General features: G+C 36.6%; 1 protein-coding gene across 6 annotated transcripts; it reads left to right on the top strand.

Annotated features, from left to right (window-relative positions):
- The first annotated feature begins 356 nt into the window (after nucleotides 1-356).
- LOC109042355 (aminoacyl tRNA synthase complex-interacting multifunctional protein 1) lies at nucleotides 357-26,915 on the top strand. 6 transcript variants are annotated; one of them, XM_072302192.1, is made up of 8 exons: nucleotides 2,900-3,038; nucleotides 18,047-18,256; nucleotides 18,817-18,918; nucleotides 19,728-19,875; nucleotides 20,710-20,843; nucleotides 21,424-21,579; nucleotides 22,446-22,734; nucleotides 26,732-26,915. In XM_072302192.1, exons 2-7 carry the CDS (start codon nucleotides 18,109-18,111, stop codon nucleotides 22,598-22,600), a joined length of 843 nt encoding a protein of 280 aa, XP_072158293.1. In that variant the 5' UTR covers nucleotides 2,900-3,038; nucleotides 18,047-18,108; the 3' UTR covers nucleotides 22,601-22,734; nucleotides 26,732-26,915. The 6 variants fall into 6 exon arrangements, with proteins under 6 accessions (XP_072158295.1, XP_072158293.1, XP_018914605.2 ...); XM_019059060.2 differs by lacking the exons at nucleotides 2,900-3,038; nucleotides 22,446-22,734 and adding exons at nucleotides 10,763-11,202; nucleotides 23,549-23,866; XM_072302193.1 differs by lacking the exon at nucleotides 2,900-3,038 and adding an exon at nucleotides 10,805-11,078.

The following is a 26,915-nucleotide window of genomic DNA, read 5'->3' as shown; positions in this document are numbered from 1 at the left end:
AATGCAGTTGGTGATGAAATTGCAGTGGAAAATCACAAATTGCCTCTATTTAATTTAGCACCCATTATTCCTTTTTTAAATCATCAAGTTCAATTTCGTTTCGTCGCTTCTGAACTTTATTTTACTGCACTTAAAAATACTAAACTTAGAAAGGCTTGACTGCATATTATTTCCTCAAAAAGTGAGCCCTAAGGCCCCTTTTCAAAGGAATTTTCTATTCTTATCCCTTCTTCACAGCATTTCTGAAGGATAAATGATGGACTAGCGTGATACTGTTGACCTATTTTCATTGTTATCAGATTTTGATAATAAAGACGGACTGGGAAATCAATGAAACACTTGATTTCATATGATTGAAATTTCTTTAACGCAAGTCATAACGGATTCACATTGCTGAGGAGCATGTTGCGCTTTAGGCAAAGTGAGAGTTAACTTTTTTATCACTCCCTTTTTGTCGTACATCAAAGAGGAAAATGCTGACCTTAAGTAACATTATCTACTTAATTCCAATACTGGTAAGTTGTTAAAAAATATAGTATCAAAGTGAACACCCCCTCCCCTCCCAAATACTTTGTAATTAAAATTAAATATTGGTAGAGACTCTAATTACCCGTCCCTAGAAGGATAAGCTACGTAACTCTTTTTTCTTTTTTCTTTATTAAATATATAGAAGACTACAAAGTACATGTATTAACCCTATTCATTATAACTTATATACTATTTACAATAATTTAATGGTTGGCCGCGGTACCGCCCCTAAAACTTTTTTACTGATATTCCACAAATGAATTGATCGATGGAAAATCGGCCTTTTCCAGTGACTGATAACGTAGATTGCCAAAGCTGCAGCCAGTAATTGCAAATTTTGGAGAGGAGGGTTGCCTCTCTTGATGATAATGATATTTTTTTTCAAAAATATGTATTTTTAGAAATACAGGGCACGGTTTTTAAACTTTTTATAATTTAGCATAGCACTTAAGTAATTTCTAAACTTTTCAAAAGAGTTAATTGATGGAAAAATCTCAGAAAAATTCTAGGACTTTCCCAAACTATTCTGTTGAATATGTAGAGACAAAACTTTTAAAATTGAAACTAATTTATGCACTGCTACAGGTAAAGGTAAAAGACATGGGGCTCAGGCTCACATCACAAAAACTGGCAGAGAAGGGGCGAAGTTAGGAGACCAGCTCAGTCCATGGTTATGAGGTTGGAATGCAGGTATTTACATTGGCTTTTTCAGGCCCCAAAAAGCTGGACAATCCTTAAATAACTGCCTATCTGTAGGTGTGTATGAACAGTAGATTAGCGGTTAACATTTCTTGACATTTTCCGATTTTTAGTATTGATACATACCTAAATTCTCTGGGTGCTTGTTGCAAGCACCATGATTTGATCCGGTGACTTCATAATTTAGGTAACCGTCCATGAAGAGGAGCTTTTCTTTTCAGAAATCTATACTTCATTTCAAATGTCCGAAGGTTGCATTGTAGATCACGATTAGGTAAAATGCACTTCCTCACACAGGTTCCGAAGAGAAATCACAGGAGGCATACCTTGCGAAAGTAGTTAAGTACTAGGCTATTAATCCTGTCTCATATTTTTACAAATTTTCGGGGGAAAATTCTAGGTTCCGAGACCAGAAATGTTTTTGGTTCAGTTCTGACAAGCGTTAGTGAAAAAGCCCGTACTCATGATGGATGAGAATCGAAACACCTACCTAAAGTGAAATTCTGATGGCAGTTTCAAACTCAAATCCTTTGGCTGATCCTCTTACAAAAATTAAATATTTGTTCTTTTTTTCCATTAGCCATTGTAATACTTCATTAATTTCAGATATGATTACGAATGTAGAGAATAATTCCAACGGGAAAGAATGATTTTAACGATTCATTCCTCTGATCAGACTTTATACTTCATTTATTACAGTTCCTCTTTACCCTATATAGATAAGACTCATGAGTACCTTTTTTCCAGATGCTTGATCTTGATGATAATGATGTAGCAGCAATAAAGCTCACTCCCGTAATGAGAGGGGATTCAGACGGATCGGTCACCTCTGCTGGACTTCAGCCATCAACAACAAAAGCAAAGAGTTCGTTTTCAATGTTGTCCTAAAGTAGCGTGTCACAATCAGTCTGTTGATGTGATTCCTAGATATTGACAAGAGAAGAACTTAATTTTTAGAGGAAAAGATAGGCAAACGAGCAGAGCCTAAAAAGTTCTTAGATTTTCTTCCCTCTATTCTGTTATACTCTGTAACAGAAATTGTTGAATTGGCAAAACTGTTTCATGTGGATGTCAGATCATCGATTCCAGGGCTGATTTATAGCATTTCCTCTCTTACTGACTTGTAATAGACACATACCTCTCTTTTAGATACCTACTCTTGATCATTATGATGTGGCAGAGGTAAAGCTTACTCACTTCGTAAGAGGAGATGCAAACGAAGCAATTGTGACTGAAAGTCCTCAGCTGACGACAAAGTGAAAGAGTTAGTTGAAAAGTACTCCATCCGTCTCTACAGAATAGTGCCAATGAATTTCTATTTTAATTTTCAGAAACTTTTAAAAGAAAAATACATGTTCCAAAAGGTCTGAGAAGAAGAGACAAAAAAATTATAGATAATGCTATGTCCTCTAATTTTTCAAACCAATTTTCTTTACATTCATAGACAGATTGATGGATCATGCCTTGAGTATTTTCTGACTTGGATCATTAACAAATGTTTTCATTGCTCAAGGAAAAATCCGGGGCAGATATTCCTCGATAAATCCCAAAAATACTCTGTAATGCTGTAATGATCATCTAATCTGTTTGCACTGCATGAATCTTTTCCACACAATTTTTGAAGCTACAACGCACATGATTCAACAACATCCTTCATTCTCTCTCTCCTAGGAAAGGTTACAAGCAAGCCAATTGATTTCAGTCGCTTGGATGTGAGAGTAGGAAGGATCAGGACGATTCAAGAAATAGTTCTTGCGAATAGTTCTTACGTTGAGGAAATTGATGTCGGTGAAAAAATAACCAGAACAGTGGTAAGTTTTTTTACATTTTCCTCAGAAAATTGGGCCGGAAAAATTGTAAATCCAGCCTGATCGAAGTAAAACTTATACACAAAATTAGTCCGTTCAAAGTCCTTTTACTCAACATGACAGAAGATGTGCAGTCTCTTTTTTTTGCATTTAAAACCAATGCAAGAGCCAGAAAATGCGTCTATTACTCGGCCCCCAATTAACTCAGAATGAAGACGAGGGTGCAATTCATGGATAACTTCACAAACTAGTTTTCTCATTTTTACACTAAGTTTAAGTTTTGTCAAATTACTGAAGTTTGATGATTTTTCCCCCAGGTGAGTGCACTGGTCGATTATATCCCAATGGAGGAATTGGAAAACAGAACAGTTGTAGTTCTATGCAATCTCAGACCAAGGAAAATCAAGACTTACAGGGCAGAGGGTATGCTTCTTTGCGCTGGTAATGAAAGTAAAATAGAGGTCTTGGAGCCGCCACCCGGAAGCAGCCCTGGGGATAAAATAACTGTTGCAGGCTATAATGGCACTGCAGATAAAGGCTTGAGCAAGATATTTTTCGATACGCTTTCTGTAGACTTGTGGGTTGATGGAAACGGAGTTGCTTGTTATAAAGGGACACCTTTACAAGCAGGTGATAAGGGTTTCATCAAGACAGAAACATTGAAAAACGTGAGCATTATTTCGAAGGAAAAGTAAGAACCAAAATTTGTTTAAGTAAGAAGAGCCACTTTTAGCCTACATTACTCTTTCTCAATCTGTGATGGATCTCAAAGGGACCGGAGGTTTTTCCGTAGGAAAAGAGAGATAGCTGCTAGATAGAGGAGAAAATACATGCATTTAGTGCAGAGACGAGGCCTGAATGATCGATTATCGATTTTTTCCCATTGGAGGCTATGGTAAAGAATCGAATATTAAGGTGTATCTTGCGAACACCATGTTTATCGATCCTTTTTCACAGGTTTAAATGGCAGATCAATTTATTGATGTATCACAAAACATGCTACGCCACTGATTTAGTGTTGGCGGAGACTGGTGACTTATCAGTTGCGGAGAGTTCTTCGTTACGGAGGGGGCCACTCTAGCGTAAGAGAGAAATAATATTGTATGAAAAAGTCTAGATCGGTTCCAGGATTTAATTCTTAACTTGCTCGGTGAGTTTAGAGTACCTTCATAGGAGAGTATAGCCACTGCGGTTACCATGTCTGATGGCTCAGCCATCGTAAGCTGAATAGAGCTTTCTAGGGCCCAAAAATGGCCAAAGCTGCAAGGAAATGTAAATACATAATGACTCAAAATGTAGTTTTATTATTTGCATATCGCAACGAGAACTTTACTCAAATGCATTATTACGACGTATTTACATAGTTTTACGGCTGATCGTGAGCTGTTTTCGAGAAAATTCATCTTAGGTGTAGGAAGGTTGGCAGTAAGTGCGGTTGGTGATGACCGTCAAAAGTTGGCAATGGCCCTCCTCCCATCGTCAAAAACCAAAACAAAGCGCGGCCATTTTTGGGCCCTAAGTCCCTGCATGGGGCCCAGTGGCCATACTCTCCCTCTACAGGTGTTCTAAGTGAGTTGTGCATTTTAGGGCCGAAATGGTACAAATTACAACAGGAATAGTTCGCTTTTCCAGATAATTATTGAATTTCATTTCCATTCGTGAGAACGGCAATATTTTCTTGATAAAAACAATAAATTAAAGGTAGCTCATAACGTGAAAATTAATGTGACACTACTGACACTTCTGATGTGCGCCATTTCTTCAAAACTAGACTTACTGTCTTTGAACCGATGTCTCAATTCAAGATTTTACCCTGGATACCAATTTTCCCCTCAAGATACTCTGTGATACAAAATACTACATAATCCATGGCACAAAAGCCGAGGATAGCAAATACATCGCTGCAAAAAGTGTTTCAAAGTATAAAAAAAGTGTTTTTTTTTGTTTTTTTTTTTTTTCAATAGGAAAACAATGTGATTCCATCATTACAAAAATTTAAGCTTCGAATAAAGTGCAGAATATAAGTCTTTAATTTTTCATTTTTTGCAATACATATCGCAAATTTAGGGTAAAGTAAAATGCATCTAAGACTGCTACAATTTAGATCTCCTTCTTTCGCTTCAATAAATTACCTTGGATTGCCAAGGTCTGGTCATAGTAAGTCTGAACAATTTTTTCTCATTTTATTTTTTGTCTAAATAACTCCCTCGTTATTTTATTACCAACTCTTGCATTTATTGTTTCCGTAATGAACCTATTTTATTCGCATGAAGATTAATTAAGCGATGAATCTCAAAGCATAAATGAATGAATTACCCTATTTCAAACCGCATGTTCTGGTTTTTTTCTCTCATTTTTACGTAGATCTAGTCTTCCTCCCCCCTCCCCCCACGCATTATCTTTCCTTGTTTAATTATCGCAGGCTTATTCTATTCCCTAATTCCATCCAAGTTAAATGCTGTCGGAATTATCGGACATTACGGATTGGAGTGATAAGGTCCCATCAAGGTTCGTACCGGCTAATGTTCCGTTTTACCGAATGTTTGGCCAACACGGCTCTATTAATTAGTTTGAGAGGTCATAAAAAACCGGTGTAGTGGTGCACGATTTTGAATTAAAAACAAGGTAGTCTCGAGAGCTCATATTCCCGCTAATTTGCGGTGCCAATGCGAAATGTCCCTCGTCACTCGCGCTCCGTCTATAATGAGTCGCAGCATGATTTACCAGCCAAGCTGTCCCAACGGTCGATGATTTTAAGGTGATTCGATGGACGCTATATTTTGTGCCAGAACGACATGCAATATATCGCATTGATTGGCTCCATTTTCTCAGCTACTTGTCATTTTTGTCGAATTTTAAGATCGCATTCGAAATTCTGTTGTCAGGAGACTGAAGAATTCTTTTACCAATTTTGACAAACAAACACAACTAAATAAAGGCGAGGTTTTTTAAGAGGAAAATTATCGCATTCGATCGCATCTTGTTTCCAATTTTTCAGATAATTTTGCTCGCAATTTCACGTCAAGTTCCTGAAAATTTCATGGAAAAACGTCCATAACTCTCCTCAAAAACGAACATTTTATCGAAGGAAATTTGCAACTCTTGAATATTCATACGGCGTTCTTCCTTAGCATGACAGGATTAGCTAAAATGCCTAGCCCCTTTGATATTATTCACAAATGTATTTACAGGGCTATAGCTCAAGCAGAGTTTGGAGGATTCAGCGCGTATTGCGTTTGAAATATTCAAACCCTGTTTCTAAAATTACTTTGAGCAAAAAAAGACAGAAAAAATCGATAAATTAAAATTCGTGAATTTTCTCCAAAGGTGAATTTTTTCCCGGCTCAATCGAAGCTCATAATAAGGTGTGTCTCACATATGTTGAGCAACTTTTTTTTTCATTCTTTTACTTCACCACTTATTAGATCTCTAAACTCATATCGTACGTGAGCCACAAGTAAGAGTGTAAAAAGAAAAAGGAAGTGAACAAGATCAGTAGTCAGCAAGGTAAACGCTCGTGCGATCGCCTCACTGCCCCAGTCACCAGTTTGCAAAACATATCATTCAATTCCCTGCGAGCTCGAATAAGAGCTTTTATGACTTTATGTCAATTTGGCTTCAGTGATTCTCAGGTGTCATTCATTGTCGCACAGACTATGTTCACCGGTTTTGCTTCGGGCTACTATGACGCCGCCGACTGCATTTCCGCTAGACTCTTGTGTCTGTTTCGTCAACACACGATACAACACTCTTCCAGGTTCAGATCATGCTGATAAACTTACCGTGCCTGCGAGCTGATTATTGAGATTGATAGACAAAGCGATAGAAAAAGAAGACATAGGGAACATGGAGCGATCCAATTGGTTGAAATGGTTGGTTGTTATTGACTAAATCGGAAAATTATGGACTAACTCTAGGGTCTCTGTGGGTCGATTATTGAAATTGATAGACAAAGCTATAGACAAAGAAGACAAAAGGGATTTGGAGGGATCATATTGGTGGAAGCGGATGGTTGCAATAGACAAAGGACGTGTGTGATAGACTAACTAACGGCAACCCACGAGAGACCCGATTTTTTGTCCATCATTTTCTCCCTTAGTCTAGAAGAGCCACCCGTTTCCACCTATAGGATCGCTTCTTACTCTCAATGTCTTCTTTGTTTATCGCTTTGTCTATCAATTTCAATAATCAGTCCGCTGGCGAGTTACCGTTAGTTTATCTATTGCTTAACTTTTTTATCTATATCGTTACCACCAGCTTCCGTCAGTAGGATTGCTTATTTACAGTTTATCTTCTTTGTCTATAGCTTTGTCCATCAATTTCAATAATCCACTTGCAGGTATCTTTGAGGCAAAGATATGCCTACACTGACAATGAGGACAAAAGGTTCGGTCATGTGAACTGTAAGTACAGTGTCCTTTATGGGCCGTACTGATCGTTTCATGTAACCACCCCTTGGTGCTAAGAACCGTATCCTTTATTCATGCAACTGAACTTTTTTGGTTCAATAGCTTGCGGTTACACGAACCAAATAAGACGGCCTATATATAGCACATTTTAGTTACAGGTCATAAAACTGAACTTTGCATTGGTGAGCTGCTCATTTTTTGGGTTACCATACCTAGATCATCTAACGGTCCAACATTTTTAATCTCGAGGCTGAAATAAAGGAGACCTATAATAGATGAGTTGTATTCCTTGTTTGGTATTCATGTAATTTGCTTTGAACTCGTTTTAGAAATTGGAAATGAAAAAAAGATATTTCATATTTTGAGCTGTATTGCCATTCCTGTCTATTTGGAAAAGCTGAAAATTTGAAGACCAATCTCAAAGTGCCATACCGTGTACCTGTATTTAAAGGATATACAGTTCTCACCCTGTTTAGATAATCAGGTATGCATGTGCGATTTCCACTATATGGAAGCACATAATGAAACCGTATTCCAATGTTGAAAAATAAAATGTACGGCTGAAAGCTGTACAATATTTTTGCCTTCCCGTCAGGTTTTTTTTTTTTTTTTTTTTTTTTTTTTTTTTTAAATCAAGATTGCCCATCAATTTTTTAAGCTACAAATTCTCATCGGCGATCAGTGATAGTTTGAACTGTGACTATTTGGAGTTCTTAAGTAAGGAAAAAAGCTAAACTATTCAAGTCTTAAGGAAGTGTGCGAACCGGAGGCTTTAAACAAGAAGGCTTTACCGTAAAGATTACTTTTGTTTACGTATCACAATCGATGGATCCAAACAACTAGATGCGAAATGAATTCTCAGTGTTTCAACTTTTCTCATTTTGTGATTGTTTTATTTCTTAGCTGCACTATACCCATATGTAATTGTGCGACTCGACGGGGGCGTGAGAGAGGGGAGGGCAGACAACAGATTAGTTGACTCTGTTCATTTTAAAGTTATCATAAAAATATGACAGCATCGAAAACTTTACATCAGCCGTTCCAGCCATCAGCCAGTAGGCATAAGTTTGGCCTCGACATTTATAACGTTTATTTCCTCGGAAGAAAGTTTGAACAGATGCGAATTAGAGACACACACACACATATTACCTAATAGAATGCACGGTTGATGCACTGGTCTTTCTAATGATCTAATTTGATGTCTGCGGAAAGCACTTTTGTTATGAAGGCCATCCGGTGAGCGGGGGCATTGCCAAGGGAATGGAATGAAAGGTCACCATCGAATTTAGCTCAAATGGGACAGCTAAATTTTTGAGTGTTCGGGAGATGCTGTGTTCATCACCTCAGGATCAGTATATCCGGAAATGTACACTGCATCATCCGCACTCGGCCAAGGACACTAGAGAAAAAAATAATTTTGAGTGATGAAAAAATGAAGAAACTAATTGGCGAAACTCTTTGAGTACATGAGACAGTGGACATTGGGCGATTGATAAAATTATCACTTAAGTCAAAAATTAAAGAGGAAGAAATTTTTCTGAATTTCATCGAAGCAACTATACAATAATGCGCACGTAATTTGATATTGCTTGACCAAGGCTCTATTAGAGATTAAAGTTTAGGACGTACCTATTTTGTAGAAGCTTTTCGCACTTTTGTGCACTATTAGGACTTAAGAGTAACACCAACAAGTGATTACAGCACTGAAAAAAAAGTATGGTAACATTTATCATTAGTCTACTGGATTTTTTACGAAGTGATACTACTTGGTGAAAATAACCAGATTTATAGTTGTATTCGCCAGAGCTTTGGTGATTCTTACCATAATATGGTAAATGCTATACCATAGAGTCTAGTGTTTATTACCATACTTGTACCATTGTATCAGAGCATGGTAAAATCTACCATATTTTTTTTCAGCGAGTCGTCATTATCCACCTTTCTTTTTTACTTTTTATTTTGTTCTTATTTAATTTCACAATCCCAATAATCTTCAGTTTATCACGTTGTTTTGTGATCTCTATTCTTATGTACCGGCGATGCACTGAAGTGCGAAAAGCTTTGACAAAATAGGTATGTTCTAAACTTTCATTTTGAACAAGGAGTTGGTGAGTGCGGTAACGATGGCTTTATCAAACCATCTTTAACACCACATTGCCCATGTACGTTATTGAACCATCATCATCAGACAATAGTGGGATATCCTGACCCTTTAGGCTGAAGGGGCGTGAAATCAGACACTATTACGATCCAACCTTACTAGAATCAGCGCATGCACGTGTTACATTAGTGAGACCATAATAAAAATAGAATGAAATAAAGAAATAAAATAAAACAACAAATAATTACAATGAGTTGAAATTCTGCTTCAAAGGCCGACACCTGCAAAGCAGAGTGATGCAGCTGAATAAATAACACTAAATCTCGCAAAAACATTATCGCAAATCACTTGACAAAATGAGAGTCTTAATAGTGTGTGAACCTGAATTATTTTAAATTATTCATGAAACTCTCCAACATATTAATTGAGGAGGACAATGACAACAAGGTGCCCATTTGCATTCTAAGAAAGTAAAGTGCTTCAATCTTAAACTGCCAGACCTTGAACTTTCAGGCTGAAAATTTTTTGTGACTTCACATTCTTTTCTTACTGCAGCTACAACTTGTCGTTTAAATCTTTCAGCGACATCGGTGAGGATGTCAGTATCATTTTCCTCAAAATTTCTTCATTTAAAATGTAGGTTTCCGTACGTATCATCGTATCAGAATACGTGGTATCAGAACCTACTTATCTGCATTAAGATGGATCCTCCAAAGGTCACTTCGCTTGAAAAAATCTCATTATTACTTAAAAATAATTTGAATGGACGAATTTTCCCCTAAATTTCAAAATAAAATATTTGTTTCCCAGTTTTTTCAATCAATCATATTTGTAAACAAATAAATCAATCATAAATAAATAAGAAAAAATAAAATTACAGACAAGTTGGCAAAATACATATTAAATACAATTTAGACTTTCGCACGGACATGAAGTAATGTAACCAAATAAATGGATGAATCCTGATGATGGTCATCAAAGGCGAAATTACTCCTGTGAAAATAGATCTATCCACCAATGAAAGTAAAAACAAACATGCTAAGAAATTTTGACGAAAACTATCAATCTATTTTTGAATGCTCACAATAAATAAATATTAATACATTTTTTTCGACCGGTCTCATTGAAGATTCTTCTTTTTGTTACCACTTTTAGGATGACTTACATTTCATCGTTAAACTTATATAATTGTTCGGTCGACTGACCATTCGTATTTAAAATGCAACTCCAGTCCAATGCCACTACGCTCCTTCACAGTCTTTTTTCCTCAATCGCTGATTATGAGAAAAATTAAAAATTCTGGATAATTTCTGACTACGCCCACTCAAGCGGGTGAAAGAAGAGAAGAAAAACGCGGGGAAAAGGTGCAAAAGCAGGAGTCACGGATGACTGCTGCGCGCAGGCATTTGCTCGGGAGGGCTGCTCATAAGTGTATGTTGAGAATTACTATGCTAATATTTTAGTGATCTTCAAGAGTCCTTTCAAGTATTTCAAGGATCTCCAGTCAAGAGTCTCTGTTTTCTGCTCGCGTCAGTAAGTCTTCGTTTGTGCTCTTAATCACTCACACAATTATGGAAACATTTCAGTTGGACCTGTGAATGTAAACTTGCTCGCGAAATACTACCTCCGGTCGTTTATCTAGTCTCAATTAGTTTCTGTAAGTTGAAATTTGTTTCGTCGTATTCGAACTCTTTTAAATTTTCTTCAGACTTTTTCACTGTTCGCACAGTTTGAGAAATAATTCGATTTTGTTCTGTGCTGCCGGCTGCTCCATTTTTGTGATTTTGTTTCTGAACTTCTACTTCAAAGGAATTTTTGGAAGTAAGTTTTCTTTCAAAGTTTAATTAAGCTAGGTACTTTTACGATAGGTTCATATCCTCATTATTTTTGAATGGTGTTTTAAAAAAAATAACAAATTAATCGAAACTGGAATTTTGACAGGAAGTTACATCACAGTATTAAATTTATCTGAAACGTTACCTTATTTTTCCATATTTCTTATGATTTTTTTCAAATTTTAATCCCTGCCCGTGTTTTAATTTTTTTTTTCATAGACGATAAATCAATGAGATTTTTTTCACTCATTTAAAAATTTTCTAAGAAAATTTTAAAGAGATATTTTGAATAGAGTTATTGATAAAAAGTTGTATTAAATGTCGGATAATAATCAAATATTTTTAAATGTTTCAATAAATATATGTAATTTTGTTTAAATACTTTTAGCCGTCGATATAATATGACTGTATGTAAAGATAAACAAAGACGAGCCTTCGCGGGAGAATACTTACTTGAGCCTCAAAATAATTAGCCGAGAAAGATCTACTAATCGTTGGAGAAAATTTTCAGACAATGTCTTATTTGCGCAGCAAATTTTGAGTTAATCTACTTAGTTGATTAAATATTTATTGACGACGCAGTTTCTTTTCGCATGAAAGATGGATTCTACGAATTCTCTTTAATTTGTAGTATGACTAACGGATAAAGTTATGTAGGAAAATGCCGTTTATTATATGGTAAGAATTTGAAAGGGCTTTTTTTATTTCTTGAAGCAAAACCGCCATTGAAGATTTTTTCTATGGACTAAAGTTAGGTGGGCTTCGAGCGGTTGTGTATGAAATTATTCATTTTCGATGACGATTCAGTCGTAGTCATCTTTAAAAATACGTATTTCGACTGGAAAATTGCAAAACATTGTCCTGTTTTTTCTCTTATTTAATTTTTTGAAATTACATTAATTAACCAATGAACGTCATTCATTAGGATGCTCATAAAAATTTCGTGCAAGGCGAGGGAAGTTTCGGAAAGTTCGGAGAAATAATTTTCATTAGCACAATAATAGATAAACTAAAAATAAAGTAAAATCGAATGAAGTTTGGCAATTAATCTACAACGTTGCAATTGAGATAGATTTTTCGATCGTCAGCAGAGTTGATACTTTAAAAGTAAATTTATCCAAGTGTATCGTAAAGGGGACTTTTTCTCCTCAACATTGACTCCTAGGTAAAAAAGCTCAAAACAAACAGTTTCGTTATACTTGTAAGCCTTAGTTATAAATTTTAATGCTCACTCCTCTCAGTGGCGAGGCGTGAATAATCGATTATAGATTTCCCCCCTTTAAAGCTGTGGTACAGAATCGATTATTAAGGTGTTCGTTGCGAACACCCTCCTTATCGATGTTTTCCCTATCGATTAAATTGACAGATCAATCGATAAATTGCAATGCACACCACGCTTCTGACTCCTTTCTTGAAATTTTAAAGATTATAGCCAAGTTCTTTTATTTGAAGAAGTTAGAAGTTAAGAAGTCCTGCTTATAGAGCTGTAGACTTTCATTATGAGTAGGTTTTCAATTCCATGAAGTTTGAGGTAAAACTAATTCAAATTGTGTAATTAAGACATAGATGCATTGAAAAATACAATCATGGCACTCTGCTGGGATACGATACGCACGAAATATAAAGACCGAAAAAGAAAATTGTTTTGACAAAGCTAAGAGAAGAGTGGTTCTTAGAAATTACTGGCAGAGGGCGTCGACTTAGCAGATTAACACTTTTCCAGAAGAATGTTTATAAAAACCACGTCGAACTCAAGTATCAGAGCCAGGTGCACTAATTTAATGAGATTCCTTGTCAAGCGATGATAACTTCGAGCAAAAACCAGAACTAGGGAATTTTGGCAATTTTTTATACCTATTTAGTAATTTATTCCGAATCCAATTCTTTTTTCTCTTTTTGTCGTGTTTTTTAAGTCCCGTGACGTGCGATGGCTTGCTTTTCCCTCTACAGGGGATACCGTTGCCTTAATTTCATCAACATTTCTCCTTTGCCCTTTTCTTAATTTGAAAATACAATTTAAATCATTATTCGGCGTTCGAGCCCTTTAATCATCTAAAATATAAAAGAAAAAATAATTGAATTGAAAACGTAGATTTTAAATCAGAGAGTTGAAATCGACATCAGTTTCAATTTTCATACTATTAATAGTTAGAGACTATAATACAGCCGTATAAAAAACTTGCAGTGGCCGCGAAACTTGTCCTTCTTCAAAATGTCGGGAATGGTTTTCCATGACCTTATCGAGAACTGACTGGAGTTGAAGGCATTAATTTCTCCAATTTTGTTTTGTTCATTTTAGAATCATTAATTTGAGAACCATGTTTCTCCATTACAGCTACATTACAACTAACTTCATCAAATTTAGGTAGGTGTTGTGCATTTGTAAGAGCAAATGTTCCATACTAAACTTAAAACCTTCAAAGTCACGAGTGTGCATCTGTAGCTCATTTGACGCTAATGGTGCCTACCTTGGAAGCTCCTTCCAAATCCAATCACGTGTGGGTAAAAAAATTTTTATCTCCCGAGTCACTTTATCCGCAGGACACTAAGTTAAATTTTTCTCTCTACCTCGACACATGAATTCCGAGCACTCCATTTGCTAATGACCAGTGGTGTGGCGTGAATTGCGATGTATCGATTGTTATACCATTTAAACCTATCGTAAAGAATCGATTATTAAGGTGTTCGCTGCGAACACCTTGTTTATCAATCCTTTTTCATAGGTTTAAGTGGCCGATCAATCGATGTATCGCATAGCACGCCACGCCACTGCTAATGACAACAATGCAAGCAAGGACAGTCCCCTCCATTTTTACCTTTTTTGCAGCACTGCATCTTGCCGAACGATGAGCTGAACATATTTATGTTAAAAGGAACTACTTGCATAGAGTTTGCGGGTAACATAGTTCCTTTTAGCATAAATACGTCAATTTTTCCTCTCTCTCACGCTATTGAGGAGAAACAGTATCAAAATGTATTTTTATGATATACAAGGAGCTTTCGCCCATGTAACAAACCACTGCATACACCCCTCTCTCTTTTTTCATTGAAATTCCGCACGTAAAGCACGTTGAACGCACTTCAAATTTTTAAAATCAACTAGTAAATAAGATATTAGAAGGTATTAATTACCTTCAAAATTAGGAAATACAAAATTTTTCGCTCCCTAAATAAAAACCAAAGTCTAAGTAGTATCGCATCGGTATTGGGAAACTGACTTCCACGCTCAGGAAATAACTGTAGAGTTGTGTTTCAAAAAATGATCCCTCCTCTCCTAAAACACAATACGTGTGAACTTACCGAGATTAATCCAGCACCTTAAGAAAATTGTTATCCTCTCTATATGTAATAAAATCATTTTTAAGTCGCCTGATGCACGGGATGAGGAAGGGGGGTAAGACGGTCCAAGGGTCAACTTCCAAAAAAGGAATCAAAATTCAGAGAGAGGAGAAAGTCATTGAGACCACTGTTTGGCGGGAAATTTTTCTGTGAAACATCGTTTTCTTATTCAATTAAAATTATTTGCTTATGAACCGCCAAAGGGCGATTTCGAGGGTTTCGCTGGCCGCGCAGCACCCCGGGGGGTCGGGCCGCGTAGCGGGCAGGGGGCGGAGCAACCTAGTATTATAAAATTTACCAGAATTAGTTCAGTGTCTGATTTGACTCGAGTAGATCTTGGTTTTTGGGCGCGCGGGAAATATTAAATTAAAAACACGAAATTTAGGCTGAAATCGCCTTTACGCGGGTTAAAATTCAGCATTATCAATATTCTCGCGGATTTTAAGTATAGTTTAAGTGCAAGAAAATTTGATGTTATGCTTGATTTCCATCCAATCGTGCAATGGTTTATTTCACCTTGAATTCGGACAATAGTAAGAAAAAACAGTCTGATTTATACAAGTCGAACTTACTGTGATTAAAATGACTCCTTATAACCCATCAATCTGTCAACGTTCAAAAGGTCCTTAATATACACTTTGAGATGAGCTCTGTCGTTCATTTGTGTCTCTGTCTTCCATGGCTCAAATAATAATGCCGCCACGCCCTTTTTCATCAAAGCGACGATGCTTGTTTTCCTGACTTATCAGCAGGTCTTACATCATGTTTCTCCACGTTTTCCAACGTGCAGCTAAATGATTTACCTTCTTTGCTAAGCGAAGCTTAACAATGTTACTCTAATAGGTATGTTGCAGGGCGCCATCCAATTCCCTCCCCGGATTCCCTCCCGAAACCGATTCCCTCCCCCGATTCCCTCCCAAGACCGACTCCCTCATGCGGCCGGAACCGATTTCCGATTCCCTCCCGGCTTTGAAGTAAATTGAAAATATGTGGCAACGTCGCAACAATTGATCAAGTAGTAAGACGCAATAATCAAGATCCAAAATAAACTCACCATTCCCAGATACACCTGATACCGCACTAGGTCGCGTAGAAGAGGAGTAGAAATTCAGATAACGCTCTCTGTACACCCGTTTAAGGTACTTCATAGAAATTCGCCAAATGTTTTCTTGTGATAATTTTATTTTTTTGGTCTTATTTTTTTTGACGCGACGGACTCTGTACACCCGTTTAAGGTACTTCAAACTTCTACACTCTACCTACTCTTCTACTCTTACGAGAAATGGCGCTGTATCAGGTGTATCTGGGAATGGTGAGTTTATTTTGGATCTTGATTATTTCGTCTTACTACTTGATCAATTGTTGCGACGTTGCCACATATTTTCAATTTACTTCAAAGCCGGGAGGGAATCGGAAATCGGTTCCGGCCGCATGAGGGAGTCGGTCTTGGGAGGGAATCGGGGGAGGGAATCGGTTTCGGGAGGGAATCGGGGGAGGGAATTGGATGGCGCCCATGTTGCACACTTTTGATGGAGCGAGGAGAGGAGTTATTAATTGCGGAAATTGGCTTAAAAATTGTGATGGAGCGCATCAGGAAAATCTGCAATTCACAACTAACTTCGTTATCCGTGTGGAAAAAAAGTGCATATTTTTAGCCAACTCCTTTGAAAAATAGACTACGACAGCAGCATCATAATGTGATACTAATGAATCAACTAATGTACCTATAGTTTTATTACAAAGTCCCACACGACAAAGAAACATGAAGCGGCAAAGTTACTGATGTAAAAAATTAAAACATAATGTTCAGTTACTCTTATCGGAGTTGCGAAACTGGGGTGGCTCGAAAAGCAACTTTCGCAAGCAAATTTTGAGGGTGGGACTTAATTTTAGACTTTCCTCATATTTTCATCCAGATTTTAAAGCTATTTCTCCTGATTTGCAGCAGTTGTTTTACTGCAGCAAATTTTTGCAGCGAACCCATTAAAATCCCTGGGCGGAGTGTTGTTGTTTTTTTTTTAAAGTGACACAGCTAGTTTGATGAGTCATTATATCACGCAGCACTACTCTCGTGACAAGCAACAACAACAAATATTACACAAGAATTCAATGGGATGTAGGTGGTTATTGGTTTTGCGAGTGACGTAGGGAAGTGGAAATATTGTGTGCTGGTTCACAATTCGTATTTTTCTCTAAACACTCCTCCATGCATCATTTTTAGATTTTTTAATACTGTTTACTGTTACGGACGCAGCTCCGTCGATAATTAAGTTAATGATCATTGCAGACGGGTATGGGCATGTGCGTAGCGCCATCAAATTCAAGGATGATTCAAAACGCACGTCAGGGTCTGCGTGGAATTCAAATATTAGGAAAGGATATCTCGACACTATCGCGGCGTGAACAATTAGAGGATTAAATTAATCTGCCGAAATATTAGTTTAGGCCGTGCAAAAATTACAGGATGTTCGCGGTGTGATAATCTTCCAGCTCATCGATGGTCAATGCATATGAGTTAATGCAACGTCGTAAATCTAATGATTTATTTTCTTGAGCTATAGTCTAAGCAAAAAAACAGGATGTCTAGATGTTTGTTCATTTACTTAACAGACAAAGGTGTTTGTAACATAAAATGCAAAAAGTAATTATGGTCACAAAAAGACCAAGAAATTTGGCTGGTATACCAGTGGCACTCTCTTGAAGAAATAATATATAATCAGAGATTTTGAAACATTGCACCAGAGGTACTTACACACTTTTTGACTTTGTCATGATTAAGTAAATCGTCAATTTACTTTTCAAGAAACGTCAATGAATGATCTGCTGTAGCTGTATTGTGCGTTATAACAGGGGAAGGAAAACGAATGCGAAACACAACTATTTGTATGTTAAAAAAAGAGGTTCAAATTTATTACTAAAAAATAAATAAAATAAAATAAAATTAAGAGATCTTCTTGCTAAAATGATACATTCTCACTTAAAGTGACATTAATTAGAAAAATATCTGATAACATAAGGAGATTGTCGAAAAAACACCTTTGCTGGAGGCTCAAACGATTATCCATAATTTTTCTTGCTTGGAGACTTGAACGATAGGGTAAAAAAAAGGGAACGCCTCATGGCTGAGCACGCTTTCTCTCAGCCATATTTTGAAATGATCGTCAGTAGAGTGATGTTACACATGTTTTTCTTGTGGTTTTCCTTTTCGAATACAATTACGGAATGAAAAACCTCAATAAGTGTACATAATGTGTTCATGTGAAGTCCTACGTAATCCATTTATCAGAATTTTAATTTTCGTTATGATTTTATTTTTTTTTTTTAAAGCTTATCTGGATCAATTGCACTTCAAGTTCTTCGAATTTCTGTAAAAGCCGAACATTTCCGAAATGGATTATTTTAAGGCGCTTCTTCTTGCGGTAGCACTGGTTTCATGCCTGACTTTTTCGCACTCGGCTCCTCAATCAAATAAACAAGGAAACAAGGAAAAACAAGCAAAACAAGGTGGCAGTGGCAAACTCCACACTCTTCCTTTACGTAAGTTCATTTCTAATTACAAAAAAAATTGGAATATCAAAATTCAAAGCAACTATAAAGTATAAGCATAATAATTAAGTAGCGGTCTGCACCTGAAAAAATTGATTGGTAGCTTCTTTTGATCGTTATCAGATGGCTGAATGCACGTCAAAACTTTCAAAGTTGTTCAACAAACAAAATTTCAAAGCTACTGAATTTTTTGTTTTGAATTTTCTACGAAAGATAAAGAAAAAATAGTAAAAGTTATACAAGACACTACTTCTTTTCGTGAAAGTATAAAGCGAGTGGGGGCGTTTTTACCCGTTACATATCACACACAAAAAACACACACAAAAAAAAACGGAGAAAAGTAATTAAAATAATTTAAGCAGACCTAACTGCATCATAAGTATACAACTGCAACTACATTTTAGTTTTTCTCGGAGAGGTAAATATTTCCTTTCTCTTTTATTTGATTTCTCATTTTTTTCTTAGTGCACACACTTTTGGCAAAAGTCAATCTAATCCGATCAGTCGATTAATCCAAATGTGTTTAATAATTGTATCACCTTCCTTTCTAGCGTCATACATTGGCAAAGGATGCAATCCTAATTTACCTCAGAACGAGTTTAACAAATGTGTTGTCAAAAAAGGACAGCCTGCAATAGAGAAAATTTCTGCAGGTATGCTTTTTTTCATCGCATGCTTATCAATATTGTAATAACGCATGACAAAAGGGCAATTAGTGCCGACTGCTTTGAGTTCAAGATTATAAAGTCTCCAACTAAAAAATATTTTTGAACATTTTGGCTCAATTTTGACACAACACGAAAAATAACCATGCATTCCCTTTAAAAGAAACCCATCGGTTTTGAAGGCATGGATCTAAGAAGATGAAACTACAAGCTCAGGATCAGTGAGAAAACTCGTGGTGTTGATAACGACGCCAACAATTTGAGCTCGATGCCTGCGTCCATGAATGAAGGCGTTTCTCATGGGTACGCTTATTTAACACAATGATTGACCGTATTGCATATTAAATTACTAAAACGGGTAGCTCGCTATTAATGAACATAATTTTTTTAGAAAATGTCGACAAATTATCCCTCAGCCCTTTTCAAAATATTTTATGAAAGAAATCTCAATATAAAAAGTTATTGGATTAAAATGAAGTAATGAAACAATAGCAGTACGTTTATAAAACATTATTTTTTTATTTTTTTTTAAACATTATAAGGGAGATCATATTTCTCTGATTTGAATAATGAATCGGTAAATAGAAAAATGTAAACGCATCGGCTCTTGTTCTTCTCTGCAAATCATCACGTCAAACGATCGCTTCGACGTAATAAACTTCAACTTTCGATCTTCGGGGCAACAGTTTAGTAGATAACCAAAATAAGTGAACTCAAGTTGCTTTTTCCCATCATCGTTATTATTATTTTGTTCGTTTCATTTTTTATTTTGTACTTTATTTGTTACTTCTCCTCAGGTGATCCTCAATACAGAGTTCCAAAATTAGATCCTTTCACCATCCCAAGTTTGATCATCGATCAAGGAACGAAACAAGTAGGTATGAAAATGGCATGTACAAATTGTCAGTTGCGAGGTCTTAAGTACACGAAATTCGTCGCAGCCAGGTAAGTTGACAACTTCATTCCTTATTTTTGAAACATTTTTATTTGATATTTGTGTTCACTAGCTTAGATTTTTACACAATCAGGGTTTAAGAAAGGGAACTACATCGGGAAATGCTTGATGTATGAAAGAGCATAATAAGATTAGATAACTTTGTTTTTTATTTTCTTTTTGTAGCGGAAGGGAAGAAATAATAATCAATGATGGAAAATTTCAGAATTAGGTTTGGAAAGGATTTGCCATATCACCGGGTGAACTTTTTCAGCCGGCGGGATTTTTTTTCTCTTAGAAAAGCTTTAGGCTCAATTATTCTTCAAAACCTCATTTCGATTTTACTTTTTGCTTCATGATTTCTAAAATACTCGAGCCATGACAGGATCTAGAAAAGACACCCACGAAAATAGGCGCAAAGATGGATTTTAGAACATTGTTGAGGCTATCAAATGATTGCACTGAAATTGATAGTTAGGTATTTTTGGAATTTTTTGTGTTGCGCCGGGCATAGGATAAAGCCATATAAAAAAGAGACAAATTATCTTACACTTAGAAAAAAAATCTCTTTGTACCACGAAAATATATGTTTAACTCATCAACCGAAAGGAGTAAATACATAAAGTAAAGAGAGAATTCCAAGAAAAAATGTTGCAAATTCAACTTGCACTTTTTATATTTTTACTTCAAATACGCACCTAATGAAGAAAAAAATATCTTTCTTTCGGTGGCTATGCCTCTCGATTTTGCCCTTCTTTGTTTTTCTAGAAAGTTTAGAAACCAGTTTTTATTGCCAACGAATTTACGACACTATTGATTTTATTTTATTTCGTATTCTCATCTAGAGCCGACCTGAAAAAGCGACATGTGGAATGGGACTTCAAACTTGATAAAGTCTTGTTTACTGGCCAATATAAGGTCAGTGGGCAGGTTTTACTTCTTCCACTATTCGGAAGTGGATTCGCAAATATATCTCTCAGTAAGTACTTTATTTGCATGTATTCGTTTAAAAGCTTTTATTTTACCCGCAACTTTTAATACACCGAATATATTTCAATAATTTGAGAAGATTGCTCATTTTAGCTGGTTGAGTTTCAAAATTACTTACCCTTGTATCATTTTTCATCTTGCTGTCAATCAAAAATCCAAGATCAAGGGGAACAAAATACTACAATGTACCTTTTTTCCTTCAATGAGTCACACTTTTTTCGTACCATTATAATTTATACTGATGATATATCTGAGATGAAATGTACGGGAAATGATGAACTTATAGGTCCCGTTTGTTTAGTGTTATTTTATCGGCTGACAGTATATCTAGAGAGGAAAATCAGGAAAATGATCTAACAACTAAAAGCAAACGTGGTTTTCTGATTGATTCACGCATATTGCTCACCGTTACCCAGTCGACAAGGTTAGGTTATTTACTAATGGACATTTAGCTACAAAGGCTATGAAAGTCCATATTGTTCTTTCGTCACTAAATGTAGACACTGTGTCGTTTGTTTCTAGTTAATAAATCTCTGAGTTTGTACTTACTTTTGCCATATCATTTTCAGCTGGGGTGAAATTCACATTCGTTTACGATTTTGATGTGGTGAAGAAAGAAAATGGAAGAGAGTACGTAGAACTGAAAGAGGGCAGTAAACTTACCTTCGGTGCCGAATCAATGAAAATTCGACTGGAAAATCTCTTCAATGGAGACAAGCTTTTAGGTGAGTTTATTTTGCATATCATAAACTTAAATTTTTCTTGGACTCTAAAAGTCTACTCATCATTGTATCAAAATTTTTGGACGTAAAAAGTCAGGCTAAAAAAAACGAAGGCAAAGGTGCGCCGTGATTTAGGTGAAAATTTACGAGGATTGATAAATTATTTACTGATAAAGTTGGTGACTGAGTTTTGTTGAGAAAAGTAAACGTAAATAAGGATGAACATATTATGCAAGCAAACTGCGGAGTTATTAAAGTAAGGTCTATTACAATTACAAAGAATACTCAAATGAAGCTTATTGCTTTAAGTGATGATAAAATGAATTTTTCAAGTCATTTTTTCTCATTCTCTCAAAAACTATAAAAGCCTGGAATATTTTAAACATGCGTTGCAAAATTCAGTAGTTCAGCTTTCAAATGGACGTATTTCTGTCAAACGGAACTAAGGGCCAAATTGAGTTCCTTTTGAGGATTTTAGAATCCCGGATAGCGCGTTCTGTCGAACGGAACTAACTGCCATGGGAAAGCATTGCGAGCACAGGACGAAGCGAGCATCGCGTTCCGCGACACCCGCCAATCCAAGCCCCCCCCCCCCCCTCCCTTCCACCCCCTATGGCACTTATAGTTCCGTTTGATAGAAATAAGTCCAAATAATAAGTATAATACTTATTATGACCAAACAATAATGTAAGAATGACATTATTTAGCGGTCTATACAAAAACTTTCTCGTAATTTTTTATTCGATCGCTATTAAAGCTACCGAGCCATTCTACATTAACAATCGAAGGGTGTTATGTGACGACTTAAGAGACATGGCATCGTCAAACGGGCCCTGAACGTGTTTGAACTAATATTGTTCTTGTTCTAGGTGAAAATATGAACACTTTCTTAAACGAAAACTGGAAGGATTTGCTCAACGAAGTAGGTCCGGCCATAGGAGATGCGCTCAGCACGATATTTAGAAGCACTCTGGCGTCAGTTGCCACTCTAGTCCCATACGATACCATGTTCCCACTAGACTGAATCATTAGATAAACACTACCACAAAAAAAGAAAAAAAATGAAAAATGAAAAACAAAAAACGGAAAAAAAGAGTAAAAAGGTTAATAATGAAAGAAAAAAAATGCAACATCTCTGCGTCATCTCACCAAATGAAGGTATTTGTATCCCAATTTGGTGCGAGGCACGGCACGTCCTTAACAGCGGCAAGCATGCCAATCTTAAGATTCTACGGTGCATTTTCCACAAGTGGCCCGGCGATTTTTGCTGCAACTGTCGGAGCATGTTCATTGGCACGCGGGATTAACTGATTAATCTGAAAAATGCGAAAAAATCGCCCAGAAAAATTAAATATATGTAATTAAGACGGTTACTTTTTGCTTGCAACCAGACACCGTATCGAGCGGCAGTTTCATTAATTATTTTAACTATTTAAAGTGATTCGATGGACGCCATATTTTGTGTCAGAAAGGCATGCGATATATCGCATCAATTGGTTCCATTTTTTCGGCTACTCGTCATTTTTCTCCAATTTTGAGATCGCAATTCTGTTGTCAGGAGACTAAAGCACTCACCAATTTTTACAAAGAAATTCAGCGTAAAAAAGGCGTGGTTTTTTTAGAGAGAAAATATCGCATCCGAGTTCAGTTTCGATATCAGTATCGAATGCAATGTTTTCTCTCTGAAAAAACCACGCCTCTTTACGTTGAATTTCTTTGTTAAAATTGGTAAGTGAGTGCTATAGTCACCTGACAACAGAATTGCGATCTCAAAATTGGATAAAAATGACGAGTAGCTGAAAAAATGGAACCAGTTGATGCGATATATCGCATGCCGTTCTGACACAAAATATGGCGTCCATCGAATCACCTTAAGTATACATATAACTCCTCACATTGAGATTATTTCTGATGAATGTTTTCGACCCAGCGAGTTCAGTTTTAAATTTACTTTTGCTTGGAAATGTTTTAGGTGAAAACATGAACACTATCTTAAACGAAAACTGGAAAGACCTCTTGAGAGAGATAGGACCAGCGGTTGGAGACGCACTGGCTTCTGTATTCAGAAACACACTAAGCTCAGTCGCACAGCTAGTCCCATACGACGTTCTTTTCCCCACAAAATAATATATCATTCAAATTTAAGTAGCCTAAGTAAATGAGGCTAAACATGGCCTAGAAGATACACAATTTCAATAACATACAGGAAAAACACGAACACAATTATTATTATTCATTGTATCGAAAGAGCTTCAAATTTTTCCCTCAATTATTTCCCACCGAGATCAAGGTATGAAATTTTGAATCACTCGACAGCATGACTTCAGTCATTCACAGTAGCTGGTCTTCATTCATTGAAGCACGTGTTACATGTCATCAAAGTAGTGATCAGAAAATAGACAAAGAGTCATCGTACAAATATCATCCTTCATTTGTAATTTTGTTTCAATCGCCCAGTGATCATGTTCAGAGGTGCCATGCGTCATGAGTTCTTCATTTTCTGTCCACAGTTTTTCATTATTTTATTTAGCAATACAGTAGTCTTGACATTTCTATATATCCATACTTAGCTGTTTGGTATTTACCTGCATTTGCAGTTAGATACTTCCATGTAGATTCACGTAGTGAGTGTTTCCTCCGCTCTGTAGTTGTACTTATTGCTTTCTCTCCTTCATCAATGATACAGATTTTGTTCTTTTTCATTCAATCTTCTACAATGCGAACATCACCATTCCAGCTAATCTCACTCATTTACGCATCGTGCTCGTAGTTGTGAGCAGTGCTCAGACGAAACAGCCAGGAAAGGAAGGCCACGCTAATTTCTCTGACCATCCACTCATACTCTTTCTCGGGTCCTCTACCTCCCTTAATTTTTCTTTATCTCTCTACATTCAAGAGGGCACAAAGGCATATATCTTACACGCGGACTCCTTGTTATCTTTTTTAAAAATCCCATCAGTGGGCTTGTAAACCTGTTATGTAAAACAATGAGTTAGAAGTGGACCTGCAATGAGGTATAATTTGAGTAGACTTCGATAATATCTGATTAATGAGAGCAGATAGTTGAGTTACGCAGTAAGATGAGGTACGCCTCAATACAGTAATACAGTAAACAGAAATGCAGTGAAATACAGAAATACAGTAAAATACAGAAATACAGTAAATAGCACCATTGCACGCCCCGAAATTTTTCGCCATATTCCTCTGATCACCGGATAGACGTGAAAAAGTTATTATTCGCACAAATTGAAGAAAATTGTTGAGGTCCTCTGCAATGTTTTAACTTAATCATCTGACTCGAAATGATCCACATTAAGTAATTATTCGGCCCCCAAATCCCCGTTGGTCCCGTGCACTCTTCAGACTATGTATAAACTACGTCTGGTCCGCCTGGTGGGTAATATTCCAGCTCATCAGGACGTTTCATGGTTTGAATCTATAGATCGGATGGGATGACATGTAGTGACAATGTACCTCTCGTGGTCTGCGTATACACCTATTGAATTTTGATTTGTCTGGTGTCGTTTTAGTAGGAACACCGACTAAACTCTCTTAGACATGTTTAGTATTTAGTATAACTGCTGTAAAATTGCGAATGTGTGAAGTCTCCGGGCAAAAACTGAAGAAGAGATTATTCTCTCTCATCGTCAGTTACGAAGGAGAAAATCCTTGAAGCGCCTTGGAAAACAATTGCATGCAATAATTGCTACTCGATTGATATTAAAGTTGCATATACCAGCACGTGAAGGGGCACTGGCTATCCTCACGCAGAAGCGCTGCTCTCACAACGACGCAGAGTGTATCGAGTCAATGGCAGAAGTCGAACATGATTTAAAAACTTTAAAAGCGTTTATGTTCATGAATAAGAAACGTTGACGTTTCAAAAGTAGTTTCATATCGGTTTTCTCGTAAAATTGTTTGTAAAAATCACCCCTTAATATTAAAATTGTAGCTCGCTACAATTTTAATATTACAAACCTCGGTAAACGTAAATTTTTAGAATTTTTGTCAAAAATTTCATGTCCAACTTCTTCCAAAGACTCGTTCCACAGTGCGACGTGGGTCGTGCTCTCACACGCACTCCTTCCAACACGCTGATACTGTTAAGTTCACATGCTGAAAGAGCAGTACTGAAAATAGGAGTCATCGATCGGTGCGTTCAAAAATCGTACTTCGAGGGGTTTTTTCCCCTTTTTTTTATCCACACACTTGAACCGAAATTATTCAATTAGTTCCTTATCGATTACAGAGAATTACGCTACTCCTGTAACAGGGAACCACTCAATAACGCACCCATGACTCAAGTTTCAGCTCTCATCTTAAGCGTGTGAACTTGGAATACGATAAAAAAAATGCAAAGGGAAGAGAACCACCTCGTCAGGCTTCATCCGGATCATAATTTCTGGTGCAGTGCATGGTTTTTGCTACTTATCTCAGGAATGCTTTTGTCTCTACTTTTTAACATACATATAGAGGCTTCCTGCTTTCACGAATCAGCATGCAGCATGAATCTTTAAACGCATGGGTGCTATAATTTCAATTTTTTTACCGAATCCTTAGCTTGACGAAGATGAAAAATGAGCTTTACTCGTCTTATATTCTGGTCTTGATTTACCTACATAGACTCCCAGTTAAAGAATGATAAATTCCAGCATGTTCATTCGTAAAAGCCACAGTAAAAATTATTAAAATGCGCACTGATTTAAAATGTGCCAGTGAGTGTTTCTAAAACTACTAGAAAGTGTCTTCCGCGGCAAAAACTTGACTCCTCAAACTTCTCCCATCAAGACGGCACAGGCTACAACAAATATTGCACTTACGTGGTAAAATATATGCTATTGTATCTGGGTGTTGTGTATGTTGTCTATTCTCTAATTGAAGGGGCTCTTCTTGTTGAAACTCACTGCAATAAAATTGGAATAAGATGCAATTTTTTTTCCACACTGCAAATTTCCTACCTTTCTTACACACATGGAAGTCATTTTAAGAATCTCTAGAATTTTTTTTTTTACCTGTAAAAATCTTTCAATTTCATGGTACAAAAATTGCAGTTTCACATTTTTGGCGCCGTGCTCATCGGGCGTCCGTTTAAATGAGCTTCTCTGAGAAGTGAGGACTGTTTGTTTAACACATATTTTGTTATATCTCCTTTCAGGTAAAAATGCGAGCATGTTTTTGGATGGGCACAATCAAACACTTAAGGGCCTGGATACTGAACCAAGCAGGATCGATGTCTCAGGCACTACAAGATTGTTAAACATTATTCTTGCACTTGTTCCTTACAAAATTCCTTATTGTATATATAGACTGAATATCAACTCAAAATTCACTGAACTGAA

The sequence above is a fragment of the Bemisia tabaci genome, chromosome 7, assembly GCF_918797505.1.
Source record: "Bemisia tabaci chromosome 7, PGI_BMITA_v3".
NCBI classification, from domain to species: Eukaryota; Metazoa; Arthropoda; class Insecta; order Hemiptera; family Aleyrodidae; genus Bemisia; species Bemisia tabaci.
The sequence above is the reverse complement of the archived record's forward strand: the minus strand, read 5'-3'. Positions and strand labels throughout refer to the sequence as shown.

Coding starts and splice junctions, on each gene's coding strand:
- LOC109042355 (XM_072302192.1), top strand. CDS start 18,109: ATGGATTATTTTAAGGCGCTTCTTCTTGCGGTAGCACTGGTTTCATGC. Junction 18,257..18,816: donor ACTCCACACTCTTCCTTTAC/GTAAGTTCATTT, acceptor CTTCCTTTCTAG/CGTCATACATTGGCAAAGGA. Junction 20,844..21,423: donor ATTCGCAAATATATCTCTCA/GTAAGTACTTTA, acceptor TATCATTTTCAG/CTGGGGTGAAATTCACATTC.